At 38.6% G+C, this 18,867-nt stretch overlaps 1 protein-coding gene across 1 annotated transcript; it reads right to left on the bottom strand.

Moving 5' to 3' along the window:
* Positions 1-1,030: 1,030 nt before the first annotated feature.
* On the bottom strand, positions 1,031-17,900 carry FAM177A1 (family with sequence similarity 177 member A1). Its single transcript, XM_016198450.2, has 5 exons — positions 17,698-17,900; positions 12,082-12,255; positions 5,211-5,277; positions 3,839-3,936; positions 1,031-2,035 (listed from the first exon to the last, which is right to left on the bottom strand). The coding sequence occupies exons 1-5, from the start codon at positions 17,860-17,862 to the stop codon at positions 1,832-1,834; spliced, it is 708 nt and encodes a 235-aa protein (XP_016053936.2). The 5' UTR covers positions 17,863-17,900; the 3' UTR covers positions 1,031-1,831.
* Positions 17,901-18,867: the final 967 nt, after the last annotated feature.

The raw sequence follows: 18,867 nt of genomic DNA, 5'->3' as shown, positions 1-18,867 counted from the left end.
AGAACGAGTCCACTTTATTTATTTTAAATATGTTTTTATCGATTTCAGAGAGGAAGGGAGAGAAAGATAGGAAACATCAATGATAAGAGAGAATTATCGATTGGCTGCCTCCTGCACATTCCCCACTGGAGATCAAGCCTGCAACCCAGGCATGTGCCCTGCCTGGGAATTGAACCATGACCTCCTGGTTCATGGGTTGGCACTCAACCACTGAGCCACACCGGCCAAGCAGAAGGAGTCCACTTTAAATCTATGTAATATTTAGGAATAAAGGAAGTTTTTATGGACTACTTCTGACATTTGTCATTAAGAATTTGAATATTTGAAGAATAGTTTAAATTATAATGTGATCATTTAACCTTGAGTATTCTAAAATATTATGTATTTCAAAGATTACAGACTTTCCCATTCATTTCATTTCTGGATTAGAAGTGTTTAGACAGGATGTTTCTTTTAATAGGATGTTTCAGTTAAAAAAAAGTATTCAAGTTAATACTTTAATTAAAATCAATGGTATAAAAAAATCTGTCTAGCTTTTTATTAACCAGTACCAGGGTTACATTTTATAAAACGAGTTTGTTAAGGATTCAATGTTAGAGAATTGAATTCATTGTAAAGGTTCTCACACTATGTCTGGTTTTTATGAGATGATTAGAAGAGGACAGAATATCACAAACTATGACCCAGAGGGAACAGTAAATGTTAAAAGGATGAAAAGAAAGAAAAACTGAAAGAGGCTTAAAAAATAAGACAAAACCATTTAATGTATTTATGGGAAATTTTATAGCTTGCATAAATAAAAATATAAAAATTTAAGGCACAATGTATAACTATATAAACATTACAAACTGGCCACTGTTAGACAAAGAAAATTTAAGAAACATAAAACCTTCATAAGTTATTATCTTCCTTCTATAATGAGGAAAGTTTCTAGTTTTTAGATAGTACCTCTAGGGAGAGAAGATTCAGATCACCTGTAGACATGCATGCCTTCACTGGATAATCAAATATCTGAGTTGGAGGTACAATCTCAAATAGTTAAAAACAAATTAGAGGGAAGATTCAGGTTAGCATGTTTTAGAGCTATTGGTAAACTATAACTTATGGTGACATTAATTGCATAATCTAATGATTAATCCTTTAAGCACTAAATTACGTAGTTTACACCCACGACTAAAAAGATTACTACCATCACATATCATGGACCACCCACCACACCATGAATCCATAAAAACATTTTCTTTAAAAAAAGCTTATTTTAAAAAAAAAAAAGGTAGGGGGGAACCCATCTTAATATTTGGTGTTATAAACTCAATCACCTTTCCGTAAAATAAAGCTATTCTCAAGGAAAGAAAATTCAAAGTGCTTTTATCTTGCTCCTTTTATTACTCAGTGAACCATCTTTAGTATGAAATTAATGATTATATATATAAATAAGACATAACATGAAAAAATCTCGGGGGGGATCCTCATTTTCATCTGAGATTAGGAATATCAGCTCTAATTAGCCTTAATCAGCAACTTAACCTATTTTTCTCATACAAACACAATAGACAAGCATGAAAATTGAACTCCTCTTAATTGGCAGTCAGGGCTCTAAAATGTAAGATCATTTTCAAACCAAAGCACTAATTTGACACACAATAAAAGCATAGTACAAATATCCAAATTTCAGATCTGATGTTTGTTAGAGCCTAAGAATAAAGAAACATTTTTCCCTTTCCAATCATTTATAATATAAATAACTGTATTAAGTCCCACTGAATAGAGAATGTGAAAGTTCCTGGTATAAAAACCACCTTAGAGTTTGACGTTTGAGAGTCATTGCATTCTATGGTGGGACAGAGACTGGATTTTGTTTGCCTTCTGTAATTATTTCACAGTCTTCCATTTCAAAATTGAGATTCACAAATGAACTGGATACCACTGTTTCTGGTTGATCTGCCTGAACAATGGAACTGGCCTGCAGCTTACTCTGTTGGTATTGTCTTTCTGCTTCTTCAGACATCCTGTTTTCTTCTTCTTCTTCTTCTTCCTAAAAAGAAAATACCAAAACTCGCTGAAATATAAATGTCCAAAAGGAACAGTATTTGGTCCCCCATTTTTAGCTGCTTGTGTGCTTTTCTTTTTTAACCAAAACAGTATCATGTTCAATTCACTTTGGTCTAATTAAGATACTTCCCTTTCCCCCGTTCCCAAATTGAAATGAAAACTATATTGTATGACATTTTAGAAAAGTGGCATTCTTTTCTTGAATATATCTTTGTTAAAAGTATTACAGATGTCCCTCTTTTTCCCCCATTGATCCCCTCCACCCTGTTCCCACCCCCCTCCCCAGACCTTTCATGGCACTATTGTCTGTGTCCATGGGTTATGCATATATGCACTTAAGTTCTTTAATCTCTTCCTTACCGCCACCCCTCTTTTCCCTCTGAGATGATACCTGAACTTTTTAACAAGGGGTTATCTCTTTTCAGATTAATTCTAATCTAAAAATTGAGTAATACTATATCACTTCAATTATAGGGTATCAGCCTGTTCATTGGAACAGGGTGGTCTATTCATGAAATAATATAGCATGGTTAGTGTTTCCATAAGCACCGATAACGGATAAAGCAGTCTCTGCCCTCAAAAAGTTTACAATCTAAGAGGAAAATTAAGACATGTAAAAACAGCATTAAGACTGAAAGGAATAAGCACGATAGGGGTTTAGGAGTAACTGCCAGTTCCAGAACTATTCACGGAGAAGGTGGCATGTGTATGGTCCCTGCAGTATGGGTATACAGTACAGAATGCCTAACCTGTCAGGAAGATTAATCTAGAGCTTGCTTGAGAGTGAATGAGAAAGGCCATTTAGGCTATAACAATACTCCCCATGAGGTAATGAGGCTCTAAACAAGGCTGGTAATGTTAAAACACTCATTCATCAAAGATTTTTGAAACCAAATAAACATAGTTGAGCTTTCCAGATTCATCTCCAGCCACTCCCCTGTTGTACTCCATGCTCCAGTGACAGTAAAGTAGTATTCTTGCCATTTCCCCAAACATACAGCGTACCTTCATTCCTCTACCTTCTAGGTTTACTTAAATTGCCCTCAAGTGCTTGAAAGAGAATAAGAGATACTAATACTTATTTCATGTTCACCAATATACACTAAGTGCTGATATATTTTACATATTAACTCATTTAATCCTTAGAGCAACTCTGAGCATGGATACTGCAATTTTCATTATAAAGATGCGTAAACTGGGGCTTACAGAGGTTAAGTATTTTGCACAATGTTACAAAGTTAGAAGTGGGAGAGCCAGAATTTGAATTCAGACTCTGGTTCTTCGGCCCATGCTCTTAAGTGCTAAACCTTTCTCACTGTTTAAGGCTAAACTCATTTCATCCCCATAATAAGATCTCATTACAGACAGAATTGCCTCACATCTCTATGCCTTAACTACTGGAACTTACACATTTCTAGTACCTGTAATTTTCTGTGCATCAAACCCACTCCAGTTCTCCAGTCTATGCATCCTAAGTACAGAGACTGGGTCTTGTTTCTTTATCTTAAAATTGAATAATAATCCAGAGAGAGGTGTGTGAAGATTAGTAACATACATAGCACCTAGCACAGTGAAATGTAGCTTAATTTTACAAATAGATACTAGGAAAATTTCAGTATTAAAAAATTCTAAAATGTATGCTAATTTGACAAATGACTCTAAAATGAAATGCCTAGCATAAGGGAGCTATCTTTTGAGCACCTAGAGAATACATGTATTTATTACACACCCCATCAAGTCCACAGCAAACCAAACTGAATCAAGAAAATGTAAAAGGGAGACACACCTCCTTCTTCATGCGGTAATACTCATCAATGGCATATTGGTATTTTGGGGTGCTGATGCCCAAAACAGATGCAATCTTCTCTCCAAGAAAGTCACACACTAAAGATACAAAAGTTAAATGGCTTACACAATTCCATAAATATTTCTTTTTTAAATTTTTTTCATATACATTTCTTGTTTATGAAAAAGTTTATTTCATAAACTTCCTGTGTGCAAAGCACTGTAGAAATACAAAAGTTATAGTCCCTACCCTCAGAGAGATAATGAACATTCAGTATCCCTTCTGTATATAATTCCTTGATTTCCCCAAGAAGCACTTATGGCTCCTTATGGGCTCCTGCTAACACTCCCAGTAATACTTATCACCAAGTGCTATAATTATTTGTTACAAGTCTTTTTCTTTTTTTAAAACAATGTATACTCTTAGAGAGCTGGGATGCCACTGGGCTGGAGGAGAGGAATGGCTTATACCATACATTCACTAAGTGCCTGCCACATGCCAGGCACTGTGAAAGGTTAGGCAGAGACAATGAAGAACTTGCTGAGCTGACAAAGCAAATCCAAAATTCCATCAGGTCTGAATATAAAGCTCATCTTTTCATTTCACCAGACTGTCTAGCATATACTGAGTGCTCAGTAAATGTTTGTTGAATGAATTACTATTCAAAATTACATCTAATAAAAAGCAGAAAGTGATGGAAGCTATGAAGAAGTTAAAATTGGAAGCGGGGGAAAGCTTCATGATTTAAAACCTACATTTAAAGTTAGCATGATTAAGTCATAAGCTGATAATTCATTTCATTCAAATATGACTTAGTTATATCTCAATTTAAGAAATAAAATATTGCCCTGGCCCGGTAGCACAGTTGGTTAGAGCATCATCCAGATACGCCAAGGTTACAGGTTCAATCCCCAGTCAGGGCACATACAAGAATCAACCAGTGAATGCATAAATAAGTGGAACTACAAATCAATGTTCTACCCCACCCCCCAAAATCAATTAAAAATTTGTTAATGAAATAAAATAAGTGAATTATAACTACAGGCTTTGGAGAACTAAATGACAAAATAACAAAATAGGTGCTAACAGAAAAGGCTCAAGAATATGAAAATTGTATCTAAATTAATATAGCCATTTTCAGTCCTGTTTTAACACATACACACATACACATACACATACACACACACACACACACACACACAACCAGAAGCTAAAGAATGTTTTATGGGGAAGTACAAGTGAGATTAATACCTTTCAATGCTAGCTAGCTTGAGAGTAATTAATTCCTTATTGTTTCTACTTCACCCCTTTTTGGCAAAGCTCCTGGAGCGTATTAAAGAAGTTATACAATATTCAAACAGAAAAGTAATACCTGAGAGGGTTGATGTGGCAGCACGAAGCATGTAAAACCATAAATATGGGCCCCAGGTAAGTTTTGTCTGCAACAAAAAGTTGGGTTAGCAACACTCATACCTAAACTCATTCTCTTTATTTAGGCAAGAATGAAATCAACACTTGGTGAGCACGTAGAATATTCTACAGACGGTACTACAAATAAACTACACTCCAATAAAAAATGTAAAACATTTATAGCTAGAACTCCAAAGGCATTTTACATTCACCCACATAACTATTATCACCTTAAGCCCATGAATAACCAAAAAAAGCAGCAGCCACTGAAATGGAGTTGGTAAGTCACAGTCTTGATAATTTAAGAGCTGATATTTCAGAGCCTTCCTTTTCCTGTCATGCTGCTTTTTTGTCTTCACTGCTCACCGGCACACACAAAAAAGTGTAGTCAATGGCAAGGGGCCTTAAGAAATCACACAGAACCACATACTTATGGTATAGTGGGGAAATTAAGGTTCAGAGAAATTAAGCAGGATAACAGCATAGCAAATGAATTTTAATAGTGGGAAATAAGTAACCACTAAGTGGCAAGATAAATTTTTTGTTTCTTTAAAGTCTAAAAGGGAAATTAGACCATAGCTTAGTTTATATTTCATAGGCCAGCACCGCTGGGAGAATGCAACCTCCATTGCACACCTTCATAGTTAATCTTGGTGCTCTAAATTCATAGAATACTTTTGTAAAGCCTGCCTCATAGGCAACAGTTTGTACCTGTGGGTGAAACTGGTAATATAAGCATGCTTCATTGTGCCAGTATTTTTGTTCATTAAAAGAAAACATAGTGCCCTGGCCAGTGTGGCTCAGTCGGTTGAGCATCATCCATGCACCAAAAAGTGGATGGCTCGATTCCTGGTCAGGGCACATGTCCAGGTTTCAGGCTCAATCCCAAATCCCCAGTGCAGGACAAACAGCCAATCGATGTTTCTGTCTCTCTCTCTCCCTGCTTCTCTCCCTCCCTCTCTCTCTCCCTTCCTCTCCCTCTAAAATCAATAAAATATATTAAAAAAACACCTCACAATTATAACAAAAGAAGAAAATATAGTACAATCAAGCAAATAGTAATTGTTTTGATACTGGTTCCAGGGAGGGGAGAAAAAGATAAACTTGTCCATAATCTTCTTAGGTAAGATATGCTAATGATTATAAGGGCAATAAAAAGTAAATACAGCTCTTTTCAGTCAGTGCCAAGCCATGGGCATCTCTCCAGACAAGTGGCACATCCTTACCAACACTTACCTTTTTGTTTGTTTATTTTGGTAATAGCCATCCTAACAAGTTAATAACTGAAGACAGATCTGACTTCACTTAATGTGAAGAGCAGATTTTCCATTTTCTATTTGCTTCTAATAATGCATCATAAAACTGATAGGACAAAGGAATTTTTAAAAGATACTGTCCTGTATTTATATAGATTTCTAAAACAGACCCAGTTTGTTTGTTTTTTTAAAACCCTGACATTTAAAATAAAGATTTAATACTCCTGGTATACTTGATAGAAAATAAGAAATGAAGACCTAGATTTTCTTACAGTCTTATTCATGGTAATACTTTCCCTTAGATTTTACCTTATATGTGCCTTAAGAATAAACATATTTCTTGCATTCCTTTAACCTTTGATTTAGTTTTGATTAGGGTTACTCAAATATGTGTATATGTGTGTATCTAAGTACATATATTTTAAAAATTTGATAGAGAACAGACTGACAGCTGTCAGAGGGGGAGGGGATTTCTCGGCTGAGTGAAAAGGTGAAGGGATTAAGAAAAACAAACAAACCCAAAACTCATAGACACAGACAACAGTATGGTCATTACCAGAGGGAAAAAGGGGTAGGGGAGGGGTAGGAGAGGGTATAGGAAACATAAGTGGTAATGGAAGGAGACTTGACTTGGGGTGGCGAACACACAATACAGCATACAGATGATAGATTATAAAACTGGAAAATCTACTCTTCACAATTTTTTTAAAAACCAATGAATGTTTTGAGAAAAGTGTAAGAAAAGAAGACACATTTTATAGGTAGATTTCTTGAAATACAATGTGTAATTAAATTATGCCTGTTCAAGATTTTTAAAATGTTAAATATTAAAGTGGTAACTTTCTATGGCATTTTAAGATGTTCTTATTTTGCAAGAAAAAAATTTTTTTAAGTTATACAGGTAGGAGTTTTGTTGGCTGTAAGCTTTAAAAATCTTTTTCTGAAATGGAAATCACAAAGGAATTTAATTCTGGCCAAAGAATAGGATTCAGTGGAAAAATCCTCAGTGGCTGAAGTAAACTATAATGTGTTCTATTAATGTTTAATATTTCCCTCCAAAAAAATACTTAAGTTATTTAGGAAGGGGGAAAAAAACTTACTGCAAGTTTGTTCTTTATGACTAGCAGTCTATATTAAGCTACAGCATCGATATTCTTTTTTTTTAATCCTCACTCGAGGATATGCTTAGAGAGAGAGAGAGACAAACATTGATGTGAGAGAGAAACACCGATTGGTTGCCCTCTGTCTGCTCTTGACTGGGGATCAAACCCACAACCCAGATAAAGTGTCCTGACCAGGAATCCAACCTGCAACCTTTTGGTGCACGGGACAACGCTTAACCAACTGAGCCAAGCAACAGCAGTGAATGTCAACCACTGTGTCAAAAGAATGTTTAAAATATACAATACCTAACTATTTAGGGGAACCGACCTCTTTTCCCTTTGATTGTCAAATAAAAATATGACAACAGCCAACACAACAATAGCTGTCCAATATGAATGAATCAAATTACACCTTTTGTTTCTTGTCAGATTGGCAAAAAATATATTTTTTGGTGCACCACAGAACTTTAGTAATTAGTTTGTGTTTGCCATGAAATTAAAAAGGTTGAAAATTGCTGAGCTACAGCATTAAAAAAAATGGTGACAGACTAATATTATTAACATATGCATACATAAATAACAAATCAGATGAAGACATCTGAAGTTTAGGCAGCAATGAAAAATACCAAAAAAATAAATTACACCTATTTAAGCAAAAGATTTAAGTAACAGTTATGTTTTGTCTTGGTTAACCTTGTTGACATGGATAGTACTATTTGCTAATTACAAGTTCTTTATGAACTATACTAGATTTTATTTTTCTGTAAAAATTATATTTAGAAGTCAAGTAAAATGTCAGCTGTCAGCTTCAGGCTAAGTTTACAACATAAGTTTCCTACTGGCAGTATAATATACCACACATACTGTATTACATTATATTACATTTATTGTTATATTAATATGTAATAGCAGCTCCTATTTATCTAAAACTCACTGTACTCAGAGGGTACAGGGGGGATAAGTGGTGATGGAAGGAGACTTGACTTGGGGTGGTGAACACACAATACAATGCACAGATGTATTATAGAACTGTACACCTGAAACCTACATAATTTTATTAACCAATGTAACCCCAATAAATTCAATTAAAAATAAATAAAAATGAAACAATATTAACTATATATATACTAACTAACATCATGCAATTCTGATAACATTCTCTTTCCTGACTGCATATTGGTCCTATTTAGCTGTTGAATAATAATAAATATATAAACGAATTGTTAAAATAAAACTTAAGAGTTAAAAAAAATTACAACTAAACTACAGAACCATCACTTGAAAACGCCTAAAATCTAGCTGAATGGAAGTTCTACAGCTAAGGATTTAAAGCAGCCACATCAAGACTGGCAGGAGGTGTGGAGACACAAAATAAGCTGGTCCCACACCCACATATGGCATTCTAAAACTGAGAGAGTATCTCAGCTGTGGAGGTCCCCTCTCAGGAGATAGGCCTCCCAGCCCAGGGTTCCAATGCCAGGAAGAGAGATTCCTATAACTTCTGGCTGTAAAAACCAGCAGAGACTGTGGCTAAGTGAGACAGAGGGCTGCTGGAATCGCAGGAAGTTCCTCTAAACAGGCCTGCATACTCACTCTTTCTGATCTCCAGCACTGGAGCAACAGCTTGAAAGGCACCAGGGACATACAGGGAGGAACTGAATTGTCTGACATCAAGGAGAGAGTCAAGGGGGGCAAAGGAATGCAGCTTTCAGCCAGACAAAAGTGCTGGCAGAGGCCACTGTTCCTTTTCTGAGACACTCCCACCCCTAACACCCCAGAGCCAGCAGGTGGGCACCATATCTGAGTCTTCATCAACCTAGCTCACACTGTACACCTGCCCTGGTGATTCCGAGACTCCACCCAACTTTTGGGCCCACCCAAGTCCTTTCCAGTGGCTTTTCCATACAACTGGCCTCTCTTCCCCCATGCTTCAGATTTTCCTAAACTCTCAAACAAGCAGCATCTGGCCTCCGCGTACCCAATATCTTCGGCTAAGTGGCTTCAGGCCCGGCACTAGCAGTAGCAGCCTTGGTTCGCACCTTGGCCTCTCCTGGGCACCTTCAAGCCCAGTACAAGTAGCAGCTATCTGTAAATTGCTCTATAGCTCATGGCAGGGTGGCCCCAGGCACAGCACAGGCAGTGGCTGACCTTGGACCTCCTGGGAGGCCCCAGAGCCACTGCACCGATTACAACCCTACCACCTCCATAAGCTACACACTCAAGGGGCTGACTCAGTGAGCACCAAAGGCCCAATGAAGCAGCTGTAGCCAATCCTCACAGCCAAACGAACAGGGAGTCAATCCCTCCCCGTGATGCCAACAGCAATCAAGGCTCAAAAACAACAGGCTCAAAAACACACAGCCCACACAGAGGTGCACCTGGAAAGCTCAGCTCAGGTGAATGGGGAGGCTGCACCACTGGGCCCTACAGGACATCTACAGCACAAGGCCACTCTTCCAAGTCCAGGAGATGTAGCAACTCTACCTAATACATAGAAACAAATATAGGGAAGCAGCCAAAATGAGGAGACAAAGAAACAGGTCTCAAATGCAAGAATAGGAGAAATCTCCAAAAAAAGACCTCAATGAAATGGAGGCAAGCAAACTACCAGATATAGAGTTCAAAACAATGGCTATAAGGATGCTCAAGAAACTTAGTGAGAACTTCAACAGCATGAAACTATCAAAAGAATTAGCTAGAAATGAAGGATACACTAACTAAAATGAAGAATAATTTACAGGAATCAACAGTAGAGTAGATGACACTGAGAGTCAAATCAGCGATTTGGACTATAAGGAAGTCAAAAACATCCAATTAGAACACCAATAATAATAAAGAATCCAAAAAAAGTGAAGACAGTGTAAAGAGCCTCTGGGACAACTTCAAGCATACCAACATTCACATCATGAGAAGAGAGAAAGCAAGAAATTGAAAACTTATTTGGAAAAATAATGACAGAAAACTTCCCTAGCCTGGTGAAAGAAATAGACATACAAGTCCAGGAAGCACAGAGAGTCCCAAACAAGAGGAACCCAAAGAAACCCACACCAAGAAACAAAATAATTAAAATGCAAAAGGTTAAAGACAAAGAGAGAATCTTAAAAGCAGCAAGAGAGAAAAACAGTTAGTTACCTACAAGGGAGCTCCCAAGATTGTCAGCTCATTTCTCAACACAAACTTTGCAGTCCAGAAAGGAGTGGCAAGAAATATTCAAAGTGATGAAAAGCACAGACTTACAACTAAGATTACTCTAGCCAGCAAAGTTTCCATTTAGAATTGGAGAGATAAAGAGTTTCCCAGGCCTGGTTGGCGTAGCTCAGCAGCTGAGCATCGACCTATGATCCAGGAGATCATGGTTCGATTCCAGGTCAGGGCACACGCCTGGGTTGCGGGTTCGATCCCCAGTAGAGGACGTGCAGGAGACAGCCAATCAATAACTCTTTCATTATTGATGTTTCTGTCTCTCTCTCTCTCCCTCTCCCTTCGTCTCTCTGAAATCAATGAAGATATATTTAAAAAAAAAAAAAAAAGAGCTTTCCAGGAGGTGGGTGGGGAGAGATTAACCAAATAACTTATACCACCACCAAACCACTATTATATAAAATGTTAAAGGGTTTTCTTTAAGAAGAAAAAAGAGATTAAAAAAATGAACAATAAAATGGCAATAAGTACATATCAACAATTGAATCTAAAAAACAAAATAAATGAACAAGTAGAACAGATGCAAACTCACTGATACAGAGAACATTTTGAATTGACGGTTGCCAGAGGGGAGGACGTGAAAAAGGTGAAGGGATTAAGAAGCACAAATTGGTAGTTACAGAACAGTCACGGGGATATAAAGATCTGCACAGGGAATATAGTCAATACGATTCTAATAACTATGTATGGTGTCAGGTACAAGATTTATCAGGATAATCACTTAGTAAATTACATAATGCCTAATCACTGGGGTGCACACCTAAAACTAATATAATACTGTATGTCAACTATAATTATAAGAGATGATTAAAAACAAAACAAAGCCCTGGCTAGTGTTGCTCAGTGGTTTGAGCATCGGCCTGCGCACTGAAGGGTCTTGGGTTCGATTCCCAGTCAAGGGCATGTACTTAGGTTGCAGGTTCCCCTGTCCCGACTGGGGCATGTGTGGGAGGCAACCAACTGATGTGTCTCTCTCACATTGATGTTCCCCGCCCCCCCCCCCCCCCCCCGCTCCCTTCCACTCTCTCTAAAAGCAATGGAAAAAATATCCTGGGGTGAGGATTAAGAAAAAAAAAAACAAAAACTATTTCAGGCTTCTGAAATGCAGGAAATACTTCCATATTGTATAAAAATATTATTTTCTACCAAAATCATAATGCATAATTTTATAATCATAATATAGCTGAGTAAAACCTCAAAAGGCCCCTTTTAAGGGAAAAATAAATCAATCTAAACAAAACCCATTGAAAAAAAGTCACTGTATCAAACCCACCGGATCAACAGTAGGCAAAACATCTTTCTTCTCCAGGCCATCAACTTCGTCTTCATCTGTGCTGTATTCTTCCATTGTTTCACCACTGACAAAGTGGATGACTCTCCTTGGGACTTTCTTCTTTTTTCCGATGACTTCCAGTTCTACATTTTCAAAGCCTCTTTCATTACTCATCTAATGTTAATAATAAATTAAGAAAATGAGAGTTTAAATGAGATTAATATTCATTCATATGACCAAAAAAATTCCAGATTGCTTTATTTTAGGGAATAAAGAAACATAAGCCAATCCTTAAACAGTTTTTTAAAAAAATGAAACAGATCATACACACACAATAGCATCAATAGCATATAAAAAGAGCTTAATGAATAAAGCAAACATCTGTATACTCACTAACAAGTGAAAAAAAATAGAACTTAACCAATTAAGTTTAATTTTGTTTAAGTCAACAGCCAAGAAATCAAGCACCACACTTCAAGTAATAACAATTCCAATACTATATAATATATGAAGACATGCTGAACATCAATCATTTTAAAGACTGCTAACTATGGCTGAATTAATGTGTAATATCAAAAGAAAATCATATGACACATATATACATATGTTAAATACATAAAATAAAATAAATTTATATTAAGAAAGTCTAAGACTTTGGATTTGAGTTTAGCTATGTGTGAGCAAAACAAAACCAGTTCAACTTAACTCTGAAGTTCTCCTTTTCTCAAAACAGGAGCCCTAAATTCAAATGCCTTTTAGGACCAAACAAGTACCAAAAGTGAGTAAAGCTATAGATGGAAGGATAAATGCTTTGGAGGAAGCATGTCTCAACTAGACAATAAATTGAAAATAATTTTAAAGCACTGTGCAGGTCAAATAAAACTCATTTGTAAACCAAATCTGGAAAGCAGGTGATCAGTGTTTTATGTCTGAACTTCCAGATTTCTTAGTCAATAATATATAGATGACAACAGAGTTTTCCTGCTAGTAAAATATTTTATGAATTTTAAAAGTATAATATGTAGCCTATGGAATTCTAATTATATCCAAATTCTAATCCTACATACACATAGCATACGTATAGCCATATGCCAAACTCAAGAGTAAGTGCAAACTGTGAGAGAAAATAAATAACTTTTTTTCCTTCTCACCTTGCCTCAGGTTTGAACTCCTAAGAAAGCCTTCATTGAATCTTCTTACCTGATGATTTTTAGAAGGCACAGTGCTAATAACTGTGAAAAAAAATCTGGCAACAGTGAAAATGGGAGAGGAAGTATAGGTAAGGGAGTTGTCAATGAGGGTTTTTGTTCATTTTAAAATTTTGTTTGTTTTGTTTTTTGATGAGAATATGTTCGTGTATTACTGGTACAACTTAAAAAGTAAACCAAAGCAAAATGATACAGGGCTATAGGACTGTCATGATTAGAATCCATTTCAGTGGAATTCTCTAGGATAGTCCAGAGTTTAAAGTTTTGTCCTCTATAAGAATTCTTAAACTTGTAAATATGACCAAACATAATTTAAATCCATGATTATTCTTTAACTACTAGTATAACTACAATTATATTAGTTAAGTTCCCTGAACTACATTTGCAGAGAGATGGGACTGTACTGATAAAAAAAAATAGTGGACTAGAAATGCCAAGTAATGTAAGTATAAGTAACTTTACTTTTATACTTTTATACATTTTTTTTTAATCCTCTAAAGTCCTTCTTAGAAAATAGATATGGTTCTTCCCTGTCCTTCACTTCCCAAAAGTAAGGTTAGTCATTAGCCAGGATTTGAATCCAGATACAGTATATCCAACCCAAAGAATACAGGCATTCATTGTTCCATTAAACACATAGTCATCACTGACAGCAACTATAACTGCTGTATAGCAAACAGATCATAAAAACCTTGATAGCACGGGGTATCTATGAATTAACTTGGAAAAAAAAATTTGTTTTCCCTGTCTTAAGGTTTCAAACAAATCCGAGCCCTTAATAAAGAAAGCCCAACCCATTTATTGTGCCCATCCACATCACCTTTCTTCTATCCCGAATCCCTAGCCACAGTAAGCCATTCCTACCCAATCTTGTATTGCCCCATGATGTAAGATTTTGTTTATGATTATCTTGACATCAAAGTCTCCTTTTGGACCATGACTTTTTGGATTCCCTTATAGACAAGGGAAAGTCAGAAGAGCTGGTTTAGATCTCCAGTCATCACACTAACTGGATGGATCTGATGCGAAAGCACCAGTCCCCGTCAGTGAATAGAGGTGAGACCTTTCACAGTACACCACCATGCTCCATTCTATCCCAAAACCACTCCCATCAGAGCAGAAGCAGTTTCTCACTGCTCCGTAAGCAATCTCTCAGAGGCTGAACTACTGTATCTTCCTTAGACAACTTTAATAAATCGAAACACTCTGGTTGGGTCATAACTAGTATAAACTTAGCTACTCTATTAACTGTGACTCTTGGCTATATTCTTAACAAAAAGTTCTTAAAAAAATCTACAAAAGGCTGAAACAATTCAAATTTTTTCATTACAATACCAGTTAGTTGAGTATAAACAGGAGGTTGAATAATATTCTCTCTATATAATATGTAATTTAAAATGGAATTTTTATTTGTTCTAATCATTACATTTCATATATTTTTATTAACAAGACTTTTATTTAAGGGTTTTCTTTTTAAATTTAATATTAATTTTTTTATATAGTAAAACCTAAGTTTTATAATCTTAAGCAGGAGTGAGCAAACTTTTCCTATAAAGGCCAGAGAGTAAATATTTTACGCTTTGCAGCTATAGTCTCTGCCACAACTTCTGAACTCTGTAAAAGCAGCCACAGACAATCCATAATAAATGGACATGGTTTTGTTCCAATAAAACTTTACATAAACTGGTGGTTGGCAGGATCTGGCCCATAGATTATAATTTGTCAACCTCCCTTCTGAAGAAACCAGATTGTCAAATTTGAAAGCCTGTGAAAGAGCCCAGCCAGTGTGGCTCAACTGGTTGAGCACTGTCCCTTGCACCAGGAGGCTGCCAGTTGAATTCCCCATCAGGGCACATGACGGTATCGGACTCAATCCACAGTAGGGGGTGTGCAGGAGGCAGATCAGTTTCTCTCTCACCGGTTTCTCTCTCTCTCTCTCCCCCCCCTTCCTCTCTCTGAAATCAATAGACATATTTAAAAAAAAAAAAATCTGTGAAAGAATCTATGACATGTGATTCCAACCTCTTCTTGGGGTGGGAGAGACAGTTAAGGGAGGTATTGATGGGTAAAACCAACCGGAAAGTAGTTTGGTACAAAATTTCCAACAATTACAAATAGAAGTTATTTTCTGAATTTTGCAAACGTTTTATTATTTTAATTTTTCAATCGCCTGGTTTTTAATATAAAATTCATATATAAAAGCCCCGTCTCAAACGACTTCCTATACACGAGCACACAGAAGCATCCGATCGAGCGATTTCCGCAAACAAAGGGCATCGCTGCGACCTGCGGACCCTGATGGAGTTGGCAGCTCCAGGAACTTCAGCACAGTGCCAGCCACACGCTGGACACGAGGGTGGCTGTGACTCCTTCCTCCCTGAACGGTGACAGTTCTTCCTACGCTCCCTCGGGCGCTGGAGAAACTCCAGAGAAGCCTGAAGGCCAGTCTAACTGCAAATCTGATCCCCACCACCCATGAGACCTGTCTGCAAGAAGCTTTTAAAATCCTAACTGTCCAACAAAAACATTCCCTGGGGTGCAAACGTTTTATTTTTATAGAAAAACAGTAAACATCCAAATAAAACTTGATTGTCAATTATACAAATTCTATTTTAACAAACTGCATATATCTGAAAATAGTTTCTAACACAAGAAAATAATGAGATGCAATGTCAATTAACACTTGATTACATTTTATGGTTAACCAGTCTGTAATTCTGCTTATCTTGTTCCTCAGTGCCTGTTTTTAATGGCAATATGCTTTTTATATACTCCCATAATACCCAGAACTTCTTTAAAACATGTACTACACTTTTTATACACTCCCACAGCACCCAGAAATCTTTAAAACATGTACTTTCCCAATTAGGTGGTTAGCAACATAGGAGTAGGCACAGTGTGTATCCTTCATTGCTATAGTATTTAGCCTATAGCTCCTGGCACATTGGTAAATGCTTGGTAGCAGAGCTGCTAAATAATGCTAAATGAAGGAGTAGTAAAATTTTAATTCCTTTAATTCTGGTTAAAAGTCTGGTTAGAGAAGCTGTTGGATGGCCTGGTTTGAAGCCTAATGCTAAACACATACCCAAGCTCCTATCTCTTACTCCCTCCCTACATGACACTTGGGATTTCCCAGTTCTGACAAATGGACGAAGAAGGACAGGATGGTGGCCTCTCCTTCCGTCCAAATCCTCGTGGAGGAAGGGAGAGGGAGATAGAAACATCAATGATGAGAGTCATTGATCGGCTGCCTCCTCCACGCCCCCCACTGAGGATCCAGCCTGCAGCCCCACCATGTGCCCTACCTGGGGATCCAACCACAATCTCCTGGATCATAGGTCCACTCTCCACCGCTGAGCCACGCCGGCCAAAGTGAAGTTCTTCATGACCAAAAGTGTATACAACTTGTTTCAGTTAAAGCAATTTCTTCATTAGTTTTTCTTGGCCAAAGGTTCTAGACTACTACTTTAGACTACCAAATCCAAAACAAAACAAACCTTCAAACCTTACCTGTCTAAACTAATGCTATCCAAAACATTAACCACTTGCCACATGTGGTTAATTAATGCTCACATGAAATGTGGATAGTTCAAACTCAAATGTGAGTAGGTTTAAAATGCATACAGGATTTCAAAGACCGGTACCAAAAAGAGAATGTAAAATATCTCAATGATAACTTTCATATTAATTACATGTTGAAATTTGTTTCTGAAAATTGAGTTAAATACAATATAATATTGAAATTAATTTCACTTCATATTAATTACATGTTAAAATTTTTTATAAACTGGGTTAAATAGAATATTAAATTTAATTTCACCTATTTATTTTTACTTTTTTACTGTGGCTACTAGAAAATGCAGAATTTACAATGCAGTTCGCATTATATTTCTATTGGACGGCGCAACTCTGGGCCTTAGTTACCTCGCTGGTGAAATGGGTATAACTCCCACCTCACGCAGAAGTTATAAGGATTAAATGAAAAAGCCTGTAACACTTAGTACTTATTTGCTATTAGGTAAGCAAAGGGCAGATGCAAAGTCAGGCGCTTGCAAAAGGAGAGACTGAGACGTGATTGAAGCCGCGTCACCTGGCCTCCAGCACTAGGGCCACCTTTCGGGGTCACGCCTGCGTTCTCTCGTTCACAGACCTGAAGCTCGAATATCACCCCTGGAAACCCGAGGCCGCCCCAGAGTCTGAGACGCTTCCAGCGGAGGGGTTGGTGAGGAGTCCCTCCCTCCAAGCCGGTGTTTTTGAGCAGAGGCGGGATACTGAGGAGGAATCCCGGAACGCACCTCCTGCGGGCGGCCTGCTCCGAAGAAGGCCGGGCAGGCCAAAAGGGCGGCCGGCGGCCAAGGCGGAGGGGAGGCCGGGCTCTCCTGGCCTCAGCCTAGGCGGCCTCGCCTACCTGCGGCGCCGAGTCCCTGACGGCCGCGGCGGCCACAGCTCCCGAAGCCGCGACTGCTTCTCCTCCTTCCGCACGGCTCGCTAGCTCCCGGTCCATCGTTGTCGCCGCCACAGGGCTGCTGGCGCTGGCGAGATAAACCGTAATGGCCGATAAGCCCACTTCCATCCTCCGCCTACCCGCCCAGCCGTGGACACAGCCCGCACTCGGGAAGTGGGACTCGCCGCAACGCCCGCCTCGCGGCGCGCCCAGCCAAAGGAGGGGAGAGGAGGGGAAAGGAGGGGAGAGGAGGGGAGAGGAGGGGAGGGGAGGGGAGGGGCGGGGCGGGGCGGGGCGGGGCGGGGCGGCCCTGCCCGAGGGGCGGAGCCTGCGGGCGCCTCGCCCACGGGGCTCGGCCGCCGGGCTCGGCTAACCACGGCCTGGGAGGCTCGGCTACCTACTCACGCGCGGCGGGGCGGGGCCTCTGCAGCACCGCTTCCGGCCCGCCCCACGACCGAAGCTCGGGGGCTGCGGCCTGGCATCACCGGTGACGTCGTTCCTCGGTACCTGCACCTGGAGCCGGGGTTTGGATCTCCGCGCAGCCGCTCACCAGCGGCATCCTGGGAAATCACCCTCCCCGGCCTTGGTGTCTGCGCTTGTGAAAAGAGAACAGCTGCGGAGTGGTCTTCAACGGCTTGAGCTGAAATGTGGTTGCTGAAAATATGTTTTTAAGTGCATGGCTCATGCTACATATTCCATCCCTAACGTGGATGACAGTCTAGCCAAAATAGCCTTGAAATCAGAGCCGCGAATGTGAATTTCGTTTACACTCGTCTGAAATACTTAAATATAACTGTAGAAAAGGGAGACCTGAAGAAAAGCAAAGAGCAACAGCAAGCTTCCATTTTGACAAATATGAGGACTAATTATTCTTTTTAGGGGGGTGTGTGTGTGTGTGTGTGTAGGCATCCCAGACTTTCCCCCTTTTACCAGTCAGTGTTCAACCACATTAAAAAGTCATGATTGCATTGATTACTGCATTACTTAAAACTAGTTGAGGGTATTTCCAGGTAAATGATTTTTTTATTGTAATTTTAGTATGAAAGTTTTCATGAACTGTAGAGGTGAAAAATAAAATACATTATTTTGGCCAAGGAGGGTGGGGTGGGGAGTTCATATGATATTTTAAATTCC

Source organism: Miniopterus natalensis, chromosome 1 (genome assembly GCF_054644295.1).
Source record: "Miniopterus natalensis isolate mMinNat1 chromosome 1, mMinNat1.hap1, whole genome shotgun sequence".
Lineage (NCBI taxonomy): Eukaryota > Metazoa > Chordata > Mammalia > Chiroptera > Miniopteridae > Miniopterus > Miniopterus natalensis.
Note: the sequence above shows the minus strand (reverse complement) of the source record. Positions and strands in the feature narration are given on the sequence as shown.